This window comes from Daktulosphaira vitifoliae, unplaced genomic scaffold (genome assembly GCF_025091365.1).
Source record: "Daktulosphaira vitifoliae isolate Bord-2020 unplaced genomic scaffold, ASM2509136v1 Scaffold_1, whole genome shotgun sequence".
NCBI classification, from domain to species: Eukaryota; Metazoa; Arthropoda; class Insecta; order Hemiptera; family Phylloxeridae; genus Daktulosphaira; species Daktulosphaira vitifoliae.
This window is the reverse complement of record NW_026099572.1, coordinates 48710042-48728646: the sequence shown is the minus strand read 5'-3', so window position 1 is coordinate 48728646 and position 18605 is coordinate 48710042. Positions and strand designations below refer to the sequence as shown.

At 24.8% G+C, this 18605-nt stretch overlaps 1 protein-coding gene across 6 annotated transcripts; it reads right to left on the bottom strand.

Annotated features, from left to right (window-relative positions):
- Positions 1-2198: 2198 nt before the first annotated feature.
- On the bottom strand, positions 2199-17038 carry LOC126895363 (uncharacterized). 6 transcript variants are annotated; one of them, XM_050667161.1, is made up of 11 exons: positions 16955-17038; positions 16718-16811; positions 15668-15718; positions 14134-14184; positions 10633-10659; positions 8372-8401; positions 7456-7506; positions 5757-5786; positions 3194-3268; positions 2883-2933; positions 2199-2365 (listed from the first exon to the last, which is right to left on the bottom strand). In XM_050667161.1, the coding sequence occupies exons 2-11, from the start codon at positions 16791-16793 to the stop codon at positions 2214-2216; spliced, it is 594 nt and encodes a 197-aa protein (XP_050523118.1). In that variant the 5' UTR covers positions 16794-16811; positions 16955-17038; the 3' UTR covers positions 2199-2213. The 6 variants fall into 6 exon arrangements, with proteins under 6 accessions (XP_050523118.1, XP_050523119.1, XP_050523120.1 ...); XM_050667162.1 differs by having other exon boundaries at positions 14134-14172; XM_050667163.1 differs by having other exon boundaries at positions 15668-15706; positions 16955-16998.
- Between the last annotated feature and the right edge of the window lie 1567 nt (positions 17039-18605).

The window sequence follows — 18605 nt, the reverse complement described above, 5'->3', positions numbered from 1 at the left end:
TGTCTTTTAACATGAATTGTTGAAATCATGAACAATGATTTCTTTCAACAATACGTCAAAAGATCACAAATCGTATCTAGTTGAAAACATTACCCTTAAAAATTGAAAAAATTTCTCTCGTTCCCCGTAAATGGGGGAAATCTCCAAAAAAATTACAATTTTTAAAATCGGTAAATTTTATCTTTTTTTTCTTAAAACTTCCATTAATTTTTCAAAAATCAACAAATTAACATAATTTTTTTTATATTAAAATCTTAGATATTTCCCTTTCATTTAATATCATTTTTGGAAAATCTAACACTTAACCTGCTCACAGGGTAGGATTTAAAATAACAATTTTTTTTACAAAAACTAACTTATTCAATTTAACTTTTGAAAATGTTCCGGAAATATTTACACTTTTAAGTAATCTTAAATTAAAGCTTATATTATATACTTTACTATGAAAAAAAAAAATTCGAAATATAGATTTTCTTTTTGGTGAAAATGACTACCGTATTCAAAAATATGTTATTTTTGTGTTAAAATTCTGGGTTTTGTATTTTATTTTATTTGAAAATATCTTACAAGGAGAATACACTGACTTTCATGAATATTATATAACTTAATTGACATAGAATCAAGTTCATAAGATATAAGAAATTAAACTTATTAAATTTTTTTACTTTTTTAAACCCGACAAAGTAATTTTTAACTTTGAATTAGTTTAAATTGCTAATTTTATCATGCCACGAAAGCAACGAACAAATGCCGAATCGGTAACACTTGTGTCTTTCACGCTTAGAGTACAAGGTTCGCATTCACCCGTGGCGAATAATATTTTGCATTTTTTTTGAATTAGAAAAAAATTTTCAAATAATTTGATTTTTATCTCATTTAGATTCAATAATTTTAATAAATATCAAGGATCCTATCGCTATAGTCTCCCCTCGTGAGAAGAAATTTCTTATTCATGTTAATATTATTTTACTATGGGGTTTTTTTTGTGGCTACTATTTATTTTGCCAACCCTCACTCGACCTACTTTTTTCAACAATACGTCAAATGATTACAATTCGTATTTAGTTGAAGATGTTACCCTTAAAAAATTGAAAACAAATTTCTGAGTTAAATAAGAAGTAGCTAACCAGCTTTATCCATATAAACAATTAAACTCATTCATTTCTAATATTTTTAAAGTATTTACTGTCGACTTAAATTTGATATGATAACTATTATCATATCAAATTGAATACTATATTCAACTACAAATATAAATAATTTTACTTTGTAATTTATTAATTTTTTAACTCTATTTGTGTGTGCTATTATCAGTCTATAACATTCCAAATTTGTTTGTGACATTTTCCTATATAAATCATAAATCTCAAAAAAAATGATTTTTAGTTTCACCTGAATTTAACAATGCATTTTTACAATTGTAATCAAAATTTATAATACGCTCAATTGATTAAAACTATTTAACAACTTTTTTTTATTGGTTCTTTTAGTTAAAGTAAATCATTAAAATTAATTAAATTCTGAATATTTCTATCGTAGAATCTTTTTAAACACCAAGAGTTAATTAGAAATGATTACTATGATTTCTATTTAAGTGATCTATTAGAATAAAAATGTAAAAAAAATTGAACTCTTCTTATAAATTTACTGTACATAAATAAATCATAAATAATAATTTAAAAACTATATATATTATATATTATATCTTTTAATCTAAGAATTACTAATCAGGATAAAATTAATGAAATAAGAGTTTATGTTCCTTTTGTAATTATCCACCAATTTCTTAGAATAAAACACTATCTACACATTTGCATCGTAGTGTTTCTGATGATAGTGATTTTAATCACTGTCAAATATTATCTATACTTATCCCAACTATGCCACGACCACACTGTGCTACCTTTTTTGTCACGACTGTTTTGCCGCGCAGTAAACATCAATAATTGATAACGGTAATGAAATGATAAATATAAAATTCAACGATTGCTACGTTATATTATATAATATTTAAATAATAAGTATTATTATAATTTATCTAGATTGTGATTCATAATCTATGGAACCCACTGTGCTACCGTTTTTCAACTTATAATAATGAGGATTCAATAAATAGAAATAAATTTGAAGAATGATAAAAAATAATTGAACAATGTGGAATTAAGATAGTAAAGTTAAATTATAATAATAAAATAATATAAGAATTATTAAGTTTATTTATCTATTTTACAATTAGGAATATCATCTTCTATTATAACTGGTTGAATTTTTGCTAAATAACGTAATATTATTTCAAGTTTTATATTTTCAAATATATTTTCCAACAATTGGCCCCGATTATGAAATTGAGCATACAAAGTGGTTTCTAAAAATAAATATGTCAAATAAAGTTTTTATTATCTTAAATATAATGTATATTAATTTATTGAAATGTAAATATAAATAATAAATTAGATATTTTAATCTATTCTTTGCTAAATTTCGTCTTATAATTTACTTTACTTATAATTTAACTGTTGTCATTACTCTTACAAATTGCTTTAGCTAATATTGCGTCAGGGGCTTTAAACATTTACTTATTTATTGGAGTTCCTTCTTGTTTAACTTCTCGCTGAGTTTTATCTTCTCTAAGAGTCAAATTTTGAAAAATACTTTTATTTATATGAATGGCTCTTTCTATATAATTTAAGTTATTTTATACTCGCAAGACATTAATTTACAGTTATAATCTGTCTAGATTGAATAACTATTTAAAGAAATGAAAATTATATTTTTTATCTAATCTATATATTGTGTATTTTTGTAAAAAAGTAAATTATACGAAGAAAATAAATAATTTCAACACGAGAATTCATTTTTGAAGTTTAATAGATAGAACTTACTGAAATGATAATTGTAGTCTTGAAGTATGTTCGGCTTAGAATTTATACGTCCTGAAATCAATTTTTACTAAAGTTAAAATGGACTACATTTTTGGAATCAAAACAAATTATAATATAAAAAAATAAATTATACTTCAGCATGATTAGTATTTATGAAGAATTCCATAAAAATATGTGTTAAGTATGTATTATTTAAAATTTGAATCTTATTTCTACGAATATTTTATTTGCATTCTATCCAGTCGTGAATTATAATTTAAATTTAGTTTTTATAAAATAAAACAATCTATTTTCAAAAAAAAAATTCTTACGAAAATATTCATGGAGATATTCTCGATTTTTTTGTTCTTGAATTATCATATCAGTTATATGTTCATCTGTATATACTAAAAACAAAACAATAAAAAAAATTAAATTGCAGTTTATCATTTTACAGGTTACATGCAAACTGTTGAAGAAATTATATGCAGGGTAATTCGTAGTTATTGAACAATTAAATAATGAACAAAATTCAAAATTATATAAAAGATTTATTTTTACGAAAATTAACTTCTAATGTCTAAATATAGGGGAGTGACTTGACGCAGTAGATCAATTAGTTGCCACCTTAGCGCTGATATTCAGCTGTACTGTTTTTTGTTAGTTTCTAAATGGGGGTCCACAAAATTTAAATTCATTGAACTGTCACTATACGATTTACAGTACTTCTTATTAGTAAATATATAGATATTTATTACTATCCTATACATAAATTAAATATGATAATAGTGTAAAACTTTATTTGAATACGTTTTTAGATAAACTTTCGGAAGATGCTTAGGAAGTCCTTTTATTGTATGAAAAAAGAGCTAAATGAGAGAAAATTGGATGGAGTACAAATGCTTCTGTAATGAAACTAAGTGTGTGGTGAGTAAGGCGAAGTTTAAGAAGTATAATGAGTTGTATGATTGGTTAGGAGTAAACAAAGGGGAAAAAGAAATCTATGACTTACAAAAGTAAGAGAAAAGTAGTCTAAAGATTATCATAATGAAAAATGCATCAAAAATTATGAGAGAGTACTAACGAGTGATGATGAAGGTAGAAATAGTATTTTGAAAAATTACTGAATGAGGAGTATCCAAGAGAGACATTAGAAGATATTTCATGGAATGAGAGACTGGTATATTTAATTAGTGAAAAAAAGTGTGTGAGGCTGTGTTATCAATGAAAAAGAATAAATCAGTAGGACTAGATGAAGTGCCAGTAGAAGTATGAAAAATATATCAGACAAAGATGTTGGTATAAAGTGGTTGAACGAACTTTTTTACAAAATCCTATTAAAAGAGAAATATCCAAAAAAATGGAGTAATAGTATTCAGTGCTAATATTCATAGGCAAAGGAGATATACAAGTGTGTGGAAATTATACAGGCATAAGGTTTATGAGTCATAGTATGAAGATTTTGACAATGCCTCACGGCAGTTCCGGGGCGGTTCACATGAAGTCGAGTAAGGAGGAAAAAAAAAGTATGAAGATTTGAGAAAAGGTAATAGACAACAGAATAAGAAGAGAAACATGAGTTATAATAAACTAGTTTGGTTTTTTTCCTGGATAGTCAACGATGGAACCAATTTTTTGTGTGAGACAGTGTATGAGAGAAGTATAGGGAAAGGAAGAAAAAGCTGTGTATGGTATTTATATATTTGAGTAAAGATTATGATACTGAGACAAATTTTTATGAGTCTGAAAGGTACATCTATATGACAGTCAAACTAGCTATGTATGATTAAGAGTGTTGGGTGGTTGACAAGAGAATAGAACAAAGAATGAAAGCAGCAGAGATGAAAATGCTTAGGTTGATGAGTGGAGGGAGTAGAGAAGATAGGATAAGGAACGAATATATAAGAGGGAGTATAGGTGTAGCGTCAATCGTGGATAAGATGAGAGAATGTAGACTTAAATGGTTTGATAATGTAATGAGGAGAGAAAAATCGGAAGCTGTAAGAACAGTTATGAAAATTAATGTTGAAAGGAACACCACAAAAGAGATGAACGAATTTTGTTAAATGCTATATGAGAACGGCTTATGTACGAGTAGATAATGTGAATTGGAAGTTTAGGATAAGGATAGAAAACCCCAATTAATTGGGATATAGGCGAGTAAAAAAAAAAAGAACACTTTATTTTAATATGTTTAAGGTTAACTTTTGGAAGAAGCCTAAGAAACCAGAAAAAAAGGTTATATAGTAATAAAACTTCACCAAACTAGAAAAAGTTCGAAATATAATACTAATGAAAATTTGATTTATATACTATTTGTATTAAGTGATCACTACATATCTTGAATGAAATTCTTTTCAAGATAGATTATAAATACATTTTTTATTGATTTAAAATCTAGAATGCTTGTTCTACAAAAATATGTATTGATACTTAGGTAAATGGGATAAGTTTTAAAAATTACCCAAAAGATTCATTAATTCTCTATTTTATTTTACGTACATTATTTAGACATATTTGACCTTTATTTTTAATAAAACAAAATTAAAAATTTTAAGAAAAATAATTTTTTAATTTGTTAAAAAATTGATAACAAATGACCTTTTTTTAAATAATAAAATCTATAGTTCAAATAACAACCCGATAACATGCGAGCTTGAAATTTTATATGTTGTTTAAGAAACACACTTATTTATTATTTTAATAATTAAGAGTATTTAAAATTTTAATTACTCATAGCATATTTAAATGTTATTATAAATGTTTTATATTTTGATATAAGGAAGGTTGTACATCAAAAATTAACAAAGTTTAAGAGATTCCGACAGTGTTAACCTTTGGGATGGAGAGTGTTCACTAACTGGACCAGTTATCTTACTAAGATAAATTACTCACCTAATGGAAAAAACCATTTACTTATATCCTCTGAAATATGAGATAAACAGTATAGTTGATTACAGTATAGTTAATTTTCAATTTAAAATAATGGCATATTTATTAATTACAGATTTATTGAATTGTAGGTGTATAAAGTATAATTTTTTCACTGTAAAAAAGTATTATTTTTCAAAAGAATCTATGTAACGATTACATTTTTTAAACTAATAATTATTTAAATTTTTAGTTTCATATTTATTTCATTTTTTCTAAAATGCTACTCTGATTCCATCTGATCTAGGTGTTTCACAAATATATAATTTTTAAATTAAATTAAATTGAAATAAATTTTCTTTCTATCCCCATATCTGGATGCCATAAGACCAGACTAGTCTGATTAATGACTAATAAATGAGTATTTTTGTTTTAAGCGGTAATTTTGATTTGAGTAGTTGACGAAAGAGATGGAGTCTGCTGTTGGCTTTTTTCCTTTTGTCTTTAAGGTTAATCGTTTGTCCAATATTATACCTAGGTAATTGGTTTCGTTTTGGTTATTAATTAATATGTTGTTGAATGTTATAGCTGGACATTTTTCAGAACAGAGGGCGAATGTTACATGACTTGATTTATTTTCATTAATTTTTATTTTCCAGTTCTTGAACCATGATTCCATAATGATTACATGCGTTTGAAGGTAATGGTCTGCTTGAGAAATATTACTATGAGTAGAAAGTATAGCCGTATCGTCGGTAAACGTAGCGAGATGAATACCAGTAGTCTGGAGTATGTCTGCAGTAAATATATTGTAAAGATAGGGAGACAGGTCGCTTCCTTGGGGGACGCCTGCTTGAATTTTGTTAAAGGGAGAATTTGCAAAACGTCTTACTGTGAACTTCCTTTCATAAAGGTAGGACTAAATTATTAAATATAAAGGTGCTGGAAATATGTGTTTTAATTTGAAAAGCAGTCCGTCATGCCCCACTCTGTCAAAGGCCTGGGTTACATCGAGGAATAGTCCAGTGCAGTATTTGCGGTTTTCTAACGCTGAAGCTATTGTATCAGTTAGCCTATAAACTTGATGTATGGTAGAGTGTCTCTCATGAAATCCAAACTGAGTGTTTGGTAAAATGTGATGCTCTTGCAATATTGGCCTGATCCTTTTCAGAGGACTCTACAAATAAAAATAAACTACACCCCGATATTGCTCTCAAAATTCTCATACAAACTAAGAAGTCAAACGGTTTTATTTAATTTTTTTTCTTCCTATTCGTCTTAAAAATGACCCCTACTAACATTATCGTGTTACATATCATTTTGAGTTGCAATTTTACAGGGAGTTCCTTAGTATATTTTTTTCTAATTTTAATTTTCCTAGCAAAAAATCTGTAATATTCACCAAATCTCTTTATTATATTGATTTTTTTTATTAAAATTAGAACTTTTAACAAAAATGATAGTGAAAATGATCAAGTGTACACATTAATAAATAATTACCTAAAATTATTTTTAGGAATTATTTATGGCATTGGTTGGTGGCACCAACTACAACTTTTATCGCTGATTATGTACTACATCATGATGTTTTTTAAAATGTTATGAAAAGGCATAGTTCGTTACTAAAATTAATAAAATGTTTGTTTTAAGTTAAATTATGAAGCTGAGTTATTCATTTTACTTAACATTAACATAAATTTAATATGATTGAGTTTTTTCTTACCAAATGATCTTTGAGTCTCATTAATCATAAAATAAATCGCATTACGTCGTTCTGGTTAACAAATAAATAATAAATTTTTGTAATAATAAATTACTAAAATACAGATATTTAAAATAGGACTTTTATTTATACAAATATTACTAACTCATCTTTTTGTTAAATAATAAATTTTTTCATAAAATATATATATTTAAATTTAATTTATTTTTATAAACAATTATAAATATCTAATGTGTTGTAAGAAATTTTTATTATTTTTTAAAAAAACACTGATCTTAATCAAATTTTAGTAAGAAACAATAAGTTTTTGGTATGCTTTTTAAGAAAATTCAATGAAAAAGTATAAATAATGTAGTAAATTTAATCTTTTATTTCACTTTAAAATGCACTATTTAAACAAAAAATTTATCAGATTCCCATCAAAGGATTTTTTTTATTATAGTGATAATATATTTTTTTACTATACCGTATTCCCAGTAATTTGTGTTTTTTGTTTATTCACCAGTCAATATTTTTTCGTAGTTTTTAAATAACGAGATGTAAATGAGAGTTGAACATATTTAAAAAAAAAAAGTAATAAATTACATAAATTTATTAAGAAATTAGAAAACTCATTATTTAACTATTTTACAACGTAGTATCATTTCATTGTTAAAACCACATTTTGATTTCTCAAAATTATTCAAAAGTAGAAAAACAAAGCTATTTTTGTTTTCCTAACAATATGAATAGACTTTTAACTACTCCATTATACAAAAAAAAAAAATTTCTTTCAATACCACTTAAAATATGTGTTAATATTGTAAGGATTTCTCGAAAAATATAAAATCTTAAAATGTTTAGTTGTCACGGTGGCGATGCTACATTTATCAATAATATAGTTACGATTTTTTATTTTTTAATTAATACACTTTACCTTCAATGCTTAGTTGTTCCAATAGATGATCTAAATTTTTTTAGAGATAAAATTAAAATTAAAATCTATTATTATCTATGCATTTAAAGGATGAGCATAAACGAGTTAATAAGTTAATAATAATAGTTATGTAATACACTTTATCATGAAAATATTTTACTTTATTTTGTCTTTACGGTGAAACGGGACATCAAAGTTAATAAAAAAAAAATACGATTTTGTAAAAAAATTCTTTTTTATATTTTTGACTTCATAACGCTATAACTTTTTGAAAAATGTATGGATAATTATAATTTATTTAAGATAAGTACTATTTATATTCTTCTTTTATGCGACATATTTTTTTTTTAATCAAACCATTACCCTTTGTAAATGGGGGGTTCAAAACTTAAAAATGCATATAGAAAAATTAACTTTTGAAAGTGTTTCGGAAATACTGACACATATATATATATCTTAAATTAGAGCTTATATAATATACTTATTATGGAAAAAGAAAAATTTCAGACTTTAGTTTGTTTTCATGATGATAATTAACATCAAAGTTAATAAAAAAATAAGATTTTTGTAAAAAAATTCTTTTTTATATTTTTAATTTTATAATGTTATATCTTTTTGAAAAATATATGAATCAATACAATTATTTTATGATAAATAATATTTATATCCCTTTTTCATTTGACAAACTTTGTCTTAATTAATGAAATAGCAGATCATAAAGCTTATGGAATAATCCACCATTTTTTTTAAATTAAACACTATTTACAGATTTGCCTCGAAGCGTTTTTTATGATAGTGATTTTAATCACTGACAGATATCATTAAAATTGACTCAACTATGCCACGTTCCCACTGTGCTGCGATCCCACTGTGCTGGGTTTTTTAACTGTAAATTTTATGAAACATTTGTTTTTATTTAAACAATATTATGAATTTTATTCATCGGAATATTACAGATTTATCGTTTTACAGATTAATTAATATATCGGAATATTAATTATTCAAAATAGATTATGATAAAGAATTAGTGGTTATAAAAGAAATAGCTAAATTTAATGGGTATAACGAAAACATAATTTCAAAATTAGTCCGAACACAAAAGTGGAAAAAAGAAAGGAGGGCAGCTAGTACACTCACCAGCGAGGGGGAACAAAAAGTAATTAGATCACCAATTTTATATTATCCGGGCATCTCAAATGGATTAACTAAAATATTTAAGAATTTTGGTATTACTTTGGTAACATCTAAGAGTAATAATTTAAGAGATTTATTAGGTAACCCTAAAGATAAGGTAGATGAAGGGGGGAAATCAGGCATTTATAAAATACAATGTGAAAGTTGTAATAAATGTTACGTAGGACAAACAAAAAGAAATATAGGGGTCAGGTTTAAAGAGCACTTAAGAAATATTAAAAATCAAGAAGTTGAGAAATCTCCAGTGGCTGAACATTTATTGACACATAATCACTCCATTAAAACCATAAAACTAATTAAAAACGTAAATAATTACAAAGAACTTAATATCAGAGAAGCAATAGAAATGTTTAAAAATAAAAACAATTTAATTAATTGGGATCTTGGCCCACTGAAAAATTCATTATTAAACTTGTGTAAACTGGCAAAATGTGATAATATTACTTAGTGATGACGTCACTAGGGGTATATAAGGGAGTTTTTTCTAGTCGGGGTGTCAGTATGTGTTTAGCGTTGATAATGGTAACATTGTTTCCGAAATACGTATCTGCGACTTTTCATTAATTTTTTGTGGCTTTGAGTTTAATATTTTTTAGTTTTTTAAATTAATAATATTTTTAATATAGTTTTAATTTTACTTAATCAACTAGACTGTTTGCTATTAATTACAGGATGCATGACTATTTGCGAATTTTAACAGTATCACACAAATTTATAAAAGTATTTTAAAATGTATTTTTCAAAATTAAAAATTGATGATAAAACATTAATATATTATCAATTTAAAATAATCAATTATTCAATAAGATTTTCAACGTGTATTTAATAAATGCATGTGAATTATCAATGTTTTGTTATTAATATATCTATGTATATTTAACTCAAACATGTCAATAAAATGTATATGAAATTAAACTCAAAATTACAAAAAATTAATAAAAAAAAAAATTCATTTTTATTTATTAAATATATGTGTATCGGAACTTCTATTATAAATTATACAATATAAACTAAATTGCTCATAGTAGTTTATTAAGTTTTAAAAAATATATTTAATAATTTCTTACTTGTCAAAACCATTTCTCTTTTTGCGACTGGGAAATATTATAAAATAATATTTGTTTAATGTAATTTGTTTTAAAAAGTATATAATAATACATAAAAATACTATTTTTAATTAATAAATATATAATATTAATTTAAACAGCAAACTGATATTGTGCCTTTATCAGTTAATAAAGGTACACTAGACTAACAAGTTACTTAAGCATGATTCTAAAACAACCATAGTGAGTTACAATAGTATATCTGATGGCACAAACTAGTAGCTAGAACCAATCCAAATCTAATAAAAATAAGGTATATGGTTTCGGCTTCAATGATTTTAATAACTGAATTTAAAAATTATAATTTGTGGTATGAATAAGCGAGTTTTAGATTACTTTAAATAAGTTTTGTGGCGACAAATATCGTNTATCTGATGGCACAAACTAGTAGCTAGAACCAATCCAAATCTAATAAAAATAAGGTATATGGTTTCGGCTTCAATGATTTTAAAAACTGAATTTAAAAATTATAATTTGTGGTATGAATAAGCGAGTTTTAAGATTACTTTAAATAAGTTTTGTGGCGACAAATATCGCAGAACAGAACCCAACCAGGCGATTTTTACACAGGTATTATATAATATAATGACACCATTTTTGAACTTGATTTGTTACGTTAACTATTGACAATAATTCGTATTAATTCTAAGTTACAACTAGAATAAATAGATATTTTACGGCTATTATGTTATTGGTAATGTATGTGAAAAGACATTATTGAAAAGTATGATATATAAGGATATTGTATTGATTCGTAGAATTAGACTTACAAGGGGAGGTCACGGTGATGGGTCACCGATTTTCATAAAATTTATATAAATCTAATCTATATTGAATATATGAATTTCCAATGCTCCCCCAAGTCGAGAAAAATGACTTTGAATATTTTTAATTAGCTTAAATAGGGTCATTTTTCTCCCGCAAACAACAACATATTATGGACAAATCGAGAATACGTGATCCTATAACGCTTACGGACCAGGAATCGATCACGTCCGTCAGGTAAAAAAATTTGTTTTCACGGTTTTTTCTTTGAATTATTAATTTTACGTAATATTTGTTAATTTTTTTTACATTTCATGTATCTATACAGGGTGTTCAGTAAGTCAGGAAACGGGTTTCTATTGTTCTCATTTTTACAAACAATGTATAGTTTTATCTACATTCAAAACACATTTGATGGTATAAATTATCGATTTTTCAGTGATAAAATATGAATAAAATAAAATAATACTTTATGCACGTAAATATAACTTATTTTAATATTAACCCAGTAAAAGTATATAAATTTTTAAATGAGAGAGATTTTTGAAAGGTTTAATTATATACAAAGTGATCAGTAAGCAAGGAAACGGGTTTCCATCGTTCTCTTGGTTTGAACAATTTTCCTGTTTCTTAACTTACTGAACAACCTGTAGATGCATAAAATGTAAAAAAAAATTAACAAATATTACGTAACATGCATAATTTAAAGAGAAAACCGTGAAAAAAAATTTCATTACCTGACGGGTCAATGCGTATCTGTACGCGTTAAGAATCACGCATTCTCGATTCGACCATAACACGTTGTTGTCTGTGGAAGAAAAATTACCTTATTTAAGCTAATTAAAAATATTCAGTCAATTTTCTTGACTTAGGGGGGGACATTGGCAAAAAATTCAAAATACCTCTTATTTTGTATTTAACATAGATTAGATTTATGCAGGGTGATTTTTTTATCATAACTCACTCTATTACTTACAGAGTAATAATAATTTAAGAATTTTTTTTTTTTGGTTTTTTTTTGTTACACATTATTCTTGACTTATTAACTATTTAAAACTTTTTATGTTCATCCCTTATGCCTTGTAAGAGTGTCCACTTTTGTTTTTTTACATGGGAACACATATTTTGAATTTAATAAAATGTTAGGATTTTTAATTGTATAGTAAATAGCATTTGAATTTTTAATATAACTTTATTAGTTTATTAGATATAAATATTTAAAGTTTCAAATTTTTAAGTTAATATACATGTATAATACACAAGGGATTACAAATACAGGTAGCTAATTGATTAGCTGAATATTAACTTAAAAATTTGAAAATTTAAATGTTTATATCTAATAAACTAATAAAGTTATATTAAAAATTCAAATGCTATTTACTATTCAATTAAAAATCCAAACATTTTNAATGCTATTTACTATTCAATTAAAAATCCAAACAATAAAATTCAAAATATGTGTTCCTAATTAAAAAAAACAAAGTGGACACCCTAACAAGGCATAAGGGATGAATATGAAAAGTTTTAAATAGTTAATAATTAAAAAATAATGTGTAACTAAAGAAAACTAAAAAAAAGAAATGTTTAAATTATAATTATTCTGTAAGTAATTGAGTGGGTTATAATAAAAAAATCACCTTATATAAATTTTATGAAAATTAATGACCCCATGACCTCTCCTTATTAGTAAAAAACAACACAAATGGATGACTGATCTAGTTTTAGTTATCAATCATTATACCTAAGTGTATGTGTTCTGTTCATGTTCGATTAATCTCACAATCTAACGACATTCCCCTTTATATTTTCGATGAGATAAAAAAAAAGAGCGTAATATTTTTTTTATCTTTTCAACAAAGTTTTTATTAAATCAATACATGACTCACAACATTAAAGGCCTTAAAAATTTTCAAAAATGGGCTACTAGATCAAAAATTAAGAATTATAATTCTAATAATTTTTTTGTTAAAATGATCACTGAAACCAAAATGTCTAAAAATTATTAATATTATGTATCACATTCGTTGTAGTATCTATAAGGCTAATTAGAATCAGTGTCTTACGTAATTAAATTGATTATAATTGACTATATCAAAGTTTTAATTATATTACAAATTTACCACTGACACTCGTATATAATCACTGAAACGTACTCATAAATTGAAAGTTTCAAATTATAAAGTTACAAATATACAAATTATTATTCTGAAATAAATCTATGAAAGTTATGTTAATCACTGTCAGATATCATGTATACTTGTTTTATATGGCTTCCCCACTATGCTGGGTTTTCCTATTATTTGAATTTTTTTAAAGTAACGCAAAAATAGGGATAGTTACTTTAACCCCAAGTGGTATTGTAGTCATACACAATTGTACGTAGAATTTCACTTAGGACTAGTATAGTGTTGATTTGTATTATATTCAAGGGGTTAAAATAACACCAATTTATAGCGTTAATGAAACTAGAGACGTTAATATTATTGGTTATAATTGAACTTGGATTTAAAATAATATAAATCCGTAAGAATTTTAACCAAAAGACATGATATTTTTATTATACCTTTTTATATTTTTTATATTTAAATGTATCAATATAATGTATTCTGTGNTTTTTTTTGTGTGTACTGGGGATGTGTTATTTCTTTTTCTAAGATGATACAATAATATAAATATTTTAGTTTAATAATTTCTTACCATCCGTATTCCATACTATTTCTTTATCTAAGAAGTATTCTAAAATAACAACTTTGTAATAAAATTTGTTTTAAAAAATACACAAAAGTATTATTTTAAATTAAAAAATGTATAATATTAATTTAAATAGCTAACTGATATTGTCCTTATCAGTCAATAAAGGTTCACGAAACAAAAAAGTTACTCACGCATGCTTATAAAACAATATCAAATTCATCTATAGAAGTTTTCCTGATAGTAAAAATTAAAAACTCCTGTTCTATACATATTTCTATGGACATTTTTTGTATGGTATCATATTTTGTCATTTTTAGGATACTTATTAACTTTATTGGTTTCCATAGTGCTTAACGTTATTAATTTTTAAAATAAGTCAACTTTATATATTCAATTATCCTAATTAGATATTTAATTGTAACAACCAAATCTAGTAGATTTAACAATTATTTGTCGAAATTAAATTTTTTTTTTAATAATTATTTGGTGTTATACATATAGAGTTACATATTAGTCGACATTTTATTTAAACCATTCTATCCTTAATTTACTGTATTAATTTTTTTATTATAAGTTATACTTAATATCTTCTAATTTAAAATAGCATTTACACTTAAGTTTTTACCAAAATTTCAGTATTTTATGAATATTGTACAAAAACGCCATAAAATATATTTTAATGGAAGATATATTAATGAACCAATCGCCATAATCCATTCCCATTTAACCTCTACATATAAGTTATTAATAATTTTTTTTTCTTTTTTGGGTTAATAAGTAACGGCGGAACTAGAACACTTCAATTTCAAATAATTTATTTTTTTGAAATTGTTTATAGGTTTGCCGTAAATCAATTAATAATAAAAAAATCATAGTTTTAAGCTTCGAAAATCTCTCAGCAGACAATGAATATCACAAACTCATACAGTCTTCAAAATTTTAAATGATCAGTGAATCAAACAAAACATTATTATAAATTCTCATAAGTTGATACATTTATTTTAACATGTATTATCCATCAACATAAAAATAGGTGTGAACTTTTAAAATAAAATAAGTATGATAATTTCAGAATAATTTATATAAATTTTATGAAAATCAGTGACCCCATCACCATGACTTCTCCTTATTAGTAAAAAACAACACAAATGGATGACTGATCTAGTTTTAGTTATCAAACATTATACCTAAGTGTATGTGTTCTGTTCATGTTCGATTAATCTCACAATCTAACGACATTCCCCTTTATATTTTTGATGAGACAAAGAAAAAGAGCGTAATATGTTTATCTTTTCAGCAAATTTTTTATTAAATCAATACATGACTCAAAACACTGAAGGCCTTAAAAATTTTCAAAAATATTTAACCTATAATATCAACATCATTATTTTTACATATCCAATTCAACAGTCCGATGTAGTTGACATTAATTCCAAAAATACTCAACTCCTTTGGATACTACCAAACATCATTTATTGTAGTTAAAACATCTAAGATGATAGAATAATATAAATATTTTAGTTTAATAATTTCTTACCATCCGTATTCCTTACCGTTTCTTCATCTAATAAGTATTCTAAAATAACAACTTTATAATAAAATTTGTTTTAAAAAATACACAAAAGTATTATTTTAAATTAAAAAATGTATAATATTAATTTAAATAACTAACTGATATTGTCCTTATCAGTCAATAAAGGTTCACGAAACAAAAAAGTTACTCACGCATGCTTATAAAATAATATCAAATTCATCTACCGAAGTTATCCTGATTGTAAAAATTAAAAACTCCCGTTCTAGACATATTTGTATGGACATTTTTTGTATGGTATCATATTTTGTCATTTTTAGGATACTTATTAACTTTATTGTTTTTTATAGCGTTTAACGTTATTTATTTTTTAAATTAATAAACTTTATCTATTCAATTATCCTAATTAGACATTTAGTTGAACCAATCAAATCTTAGTAGATTCAACAATTATTTATCCAAATTAAATTTTTAACTTCCATGCGAAGCTGAGAAGATTTTACCATTATGTGTTTATCTTTTTTTTTTTTTTTGTGTCAATGACTACTTTTTCCCAGCTCTGACTGGAACGAGCTTTCTCAACGATACGTCAAAATATTACAAATCGTATCTTGTTGAAGACATTACCCTCAAAAATTAAAAAATTTTCCCTCGTTTCCTGTAAGTAGTGAAAATTCCCTTAAAATTATATTTATTCTGCAAGTAATTGAGTGGGTTATGATAAAAAATCATCCTATATAAATTTTATGAAAATCGGTGACCTATCACCATGATACTCATACACTCTTTAAAATTTTAAATGATCAGTGAATCAAACAAAACATTATTACAAACTCTCATAAGTAAACATTTATTGTAAAATGTTTTAGTCCATTACCATAAAAATAGGTGTGAACTTTTAAAATAAAATAAATATGATAATTTCAGAACTATATCTTAAATTATAACAGCTTAGTATAATTTATTTATTTTATTTTATAAAATTATTAAAAATTTAATTAAAATATAAAATTTACAACCACCACCTCAAAATAAAATTTTTAAATTTCATTTTACCATCGTTAGAAGTGGAAGTACTGGAAATTTCACTAACAGCACAAAAAAATAAGAGAACCAAAAAACTAGTTAACATTTTTCTTCTTATTGTTTTCTAAAAAATATAGACAAAACATAATATAACTATAATAATCATCAAATATTTTATAAAATAAAAATATTTCATGCCACTTTCCAAATTTTTTTCCAGTATTTAATTTTTTTATTATATTAATACTTAATGAAATATGTACTTACCAGAAAACAAGATTTTTTCTACTATGACAAAAATCATAAATTAAGTGTATTAAATACCTAAATATTTTATTTGTTATTTAAAATAACTAGTAGTTACTGTGTTCTTTTTTATTAACAGTAAGGCAATTATCAATAAATCAAATTTATAATAATATATTATCGAAAACAGCTACTCCAATATATGTTTTGTATTTATTTTTCCTCATAGTTATTTTACGAACATCAAAATTTTGTCTTAAATTTTAATATATATTTGTCAAATTTATTTTGAATAACGTTAAGTAATTTTTTATGTTTAGATAACTTTTTATTTATGTTCATTATATATTGAAAAAATAATTTAAATAATTTCGTATCTCTATTTACAATGTTAAATAAACTTTTTATGAATAACAGTGGTCTATTAACCAAATTTTTTGTTATATAAAAAATTTAATTTTTCTACCAATTTGATTTCTTTTACTTCTTTAATTACTATAATTTTATGTCAACAGGGAGAAGGACCAGATCTCGTAATCGTCTCATGAAAGTGAACGTTGATGATCCTTATTGGTATCATTTAAAAAAAATTTCATTAGGAAACATAAATCATTATCTGATGTGTCAAGGTTGCCCTCTAAAATTTATACCCGAGGCGGCTGCCTGATATGACTAGACTGAAATAAGGCCTAGATGAAAAACGAATATCGAAGAGCATATTTGTTATGAGACAACTAATTTGTTTACAATACCTCTTCAAAATTAAAAGAAAAATACGATCACGCATTTAAAAAACTTTTTTCCGACACAATTTTTGAGAATGTCCCTGAACATGTCCCCTATTTTAATATATATTAAATAATAACTCTCAAAAATAACAATGATAAATAATTTTTTTTGTCTATTTCAAAAAGCTATTGCAAAAAAGTTCATTTGGACTTTTTTGTAGGTATACAATTTTTCTATTAAAAGTATATTTACAAAAATTTTTGAAAAGTTCTTATTTAGCCCTAAAAAAATAAAAACGTATAAGTTCTATTCTTATCGTTAAAATTGTTAATTTATAAATCGTTCATTGTAAAAACAAAAAAAAAAAAATTCATTTTACCGTTGTTTTAAATTTAATTTTCTATACATTTTTAATTCGACATTTTTTCTATTATTTATTATTCAAAACCTACAATATTTTTAATTTTAATTTAAAAAAAGCACATCAGAGTAAAATTAATACCGTCTCAGCTTCACATTGAAGCTAAAATAATGTTAACTTATAGAAGGACTGGAAGGACAGTGTAACCAATGATTTAAGAATTAGATAAAACGAGGAATTAAAACCACTATACCAAAACCCGAACATTTTTTAAGCAATCAGACATAAGAGACTAATATTTCAGGGCACACTTGGAGAGACCAAAAACTATTACTTCAAACAGTACTAAAGAAGAACTCAATAGAAAAAAGGCCCATTGAAATATCGGGAATGAGGTGGGAAGATGTATTGAAGAATGATGTGGAAAAGCTAAAAAAGAAAAACAGTCTGGAAAGACAGTTAGAAACTGACCGAAATAGATGGAAGATTCGATATATGACGGGATAGTCCTAAAGGCGCTACTAAAACCAAAAAAAAAAAGACTGGAACTCTACAACCCCACTATGCTGGAAATTGAAAGTA

Coding starts and splice junctions, on each gene's coding strand:
- LOC126895363 (XM_050667161.1), bottom strand. CDS start 16,793: ATGTTAACTAGTTTTTTGGTTCTCTTATTTTTTTGTGCTGTTAGTGAA. Junction 5,787..7,455: donor TGAGACTCAAAGATCATTTG/GTAAGAAAAAAC, acceptor CTCATATTTCAG/AGGATATAAGTAAATGGTTT. Junction 2,934..3,193: donor ATATCTCCATGAATATTTTC/GTAAGAATTTTT, acceptor AATTGATTTCAG/GACGTATAAATTCTAAGCCG.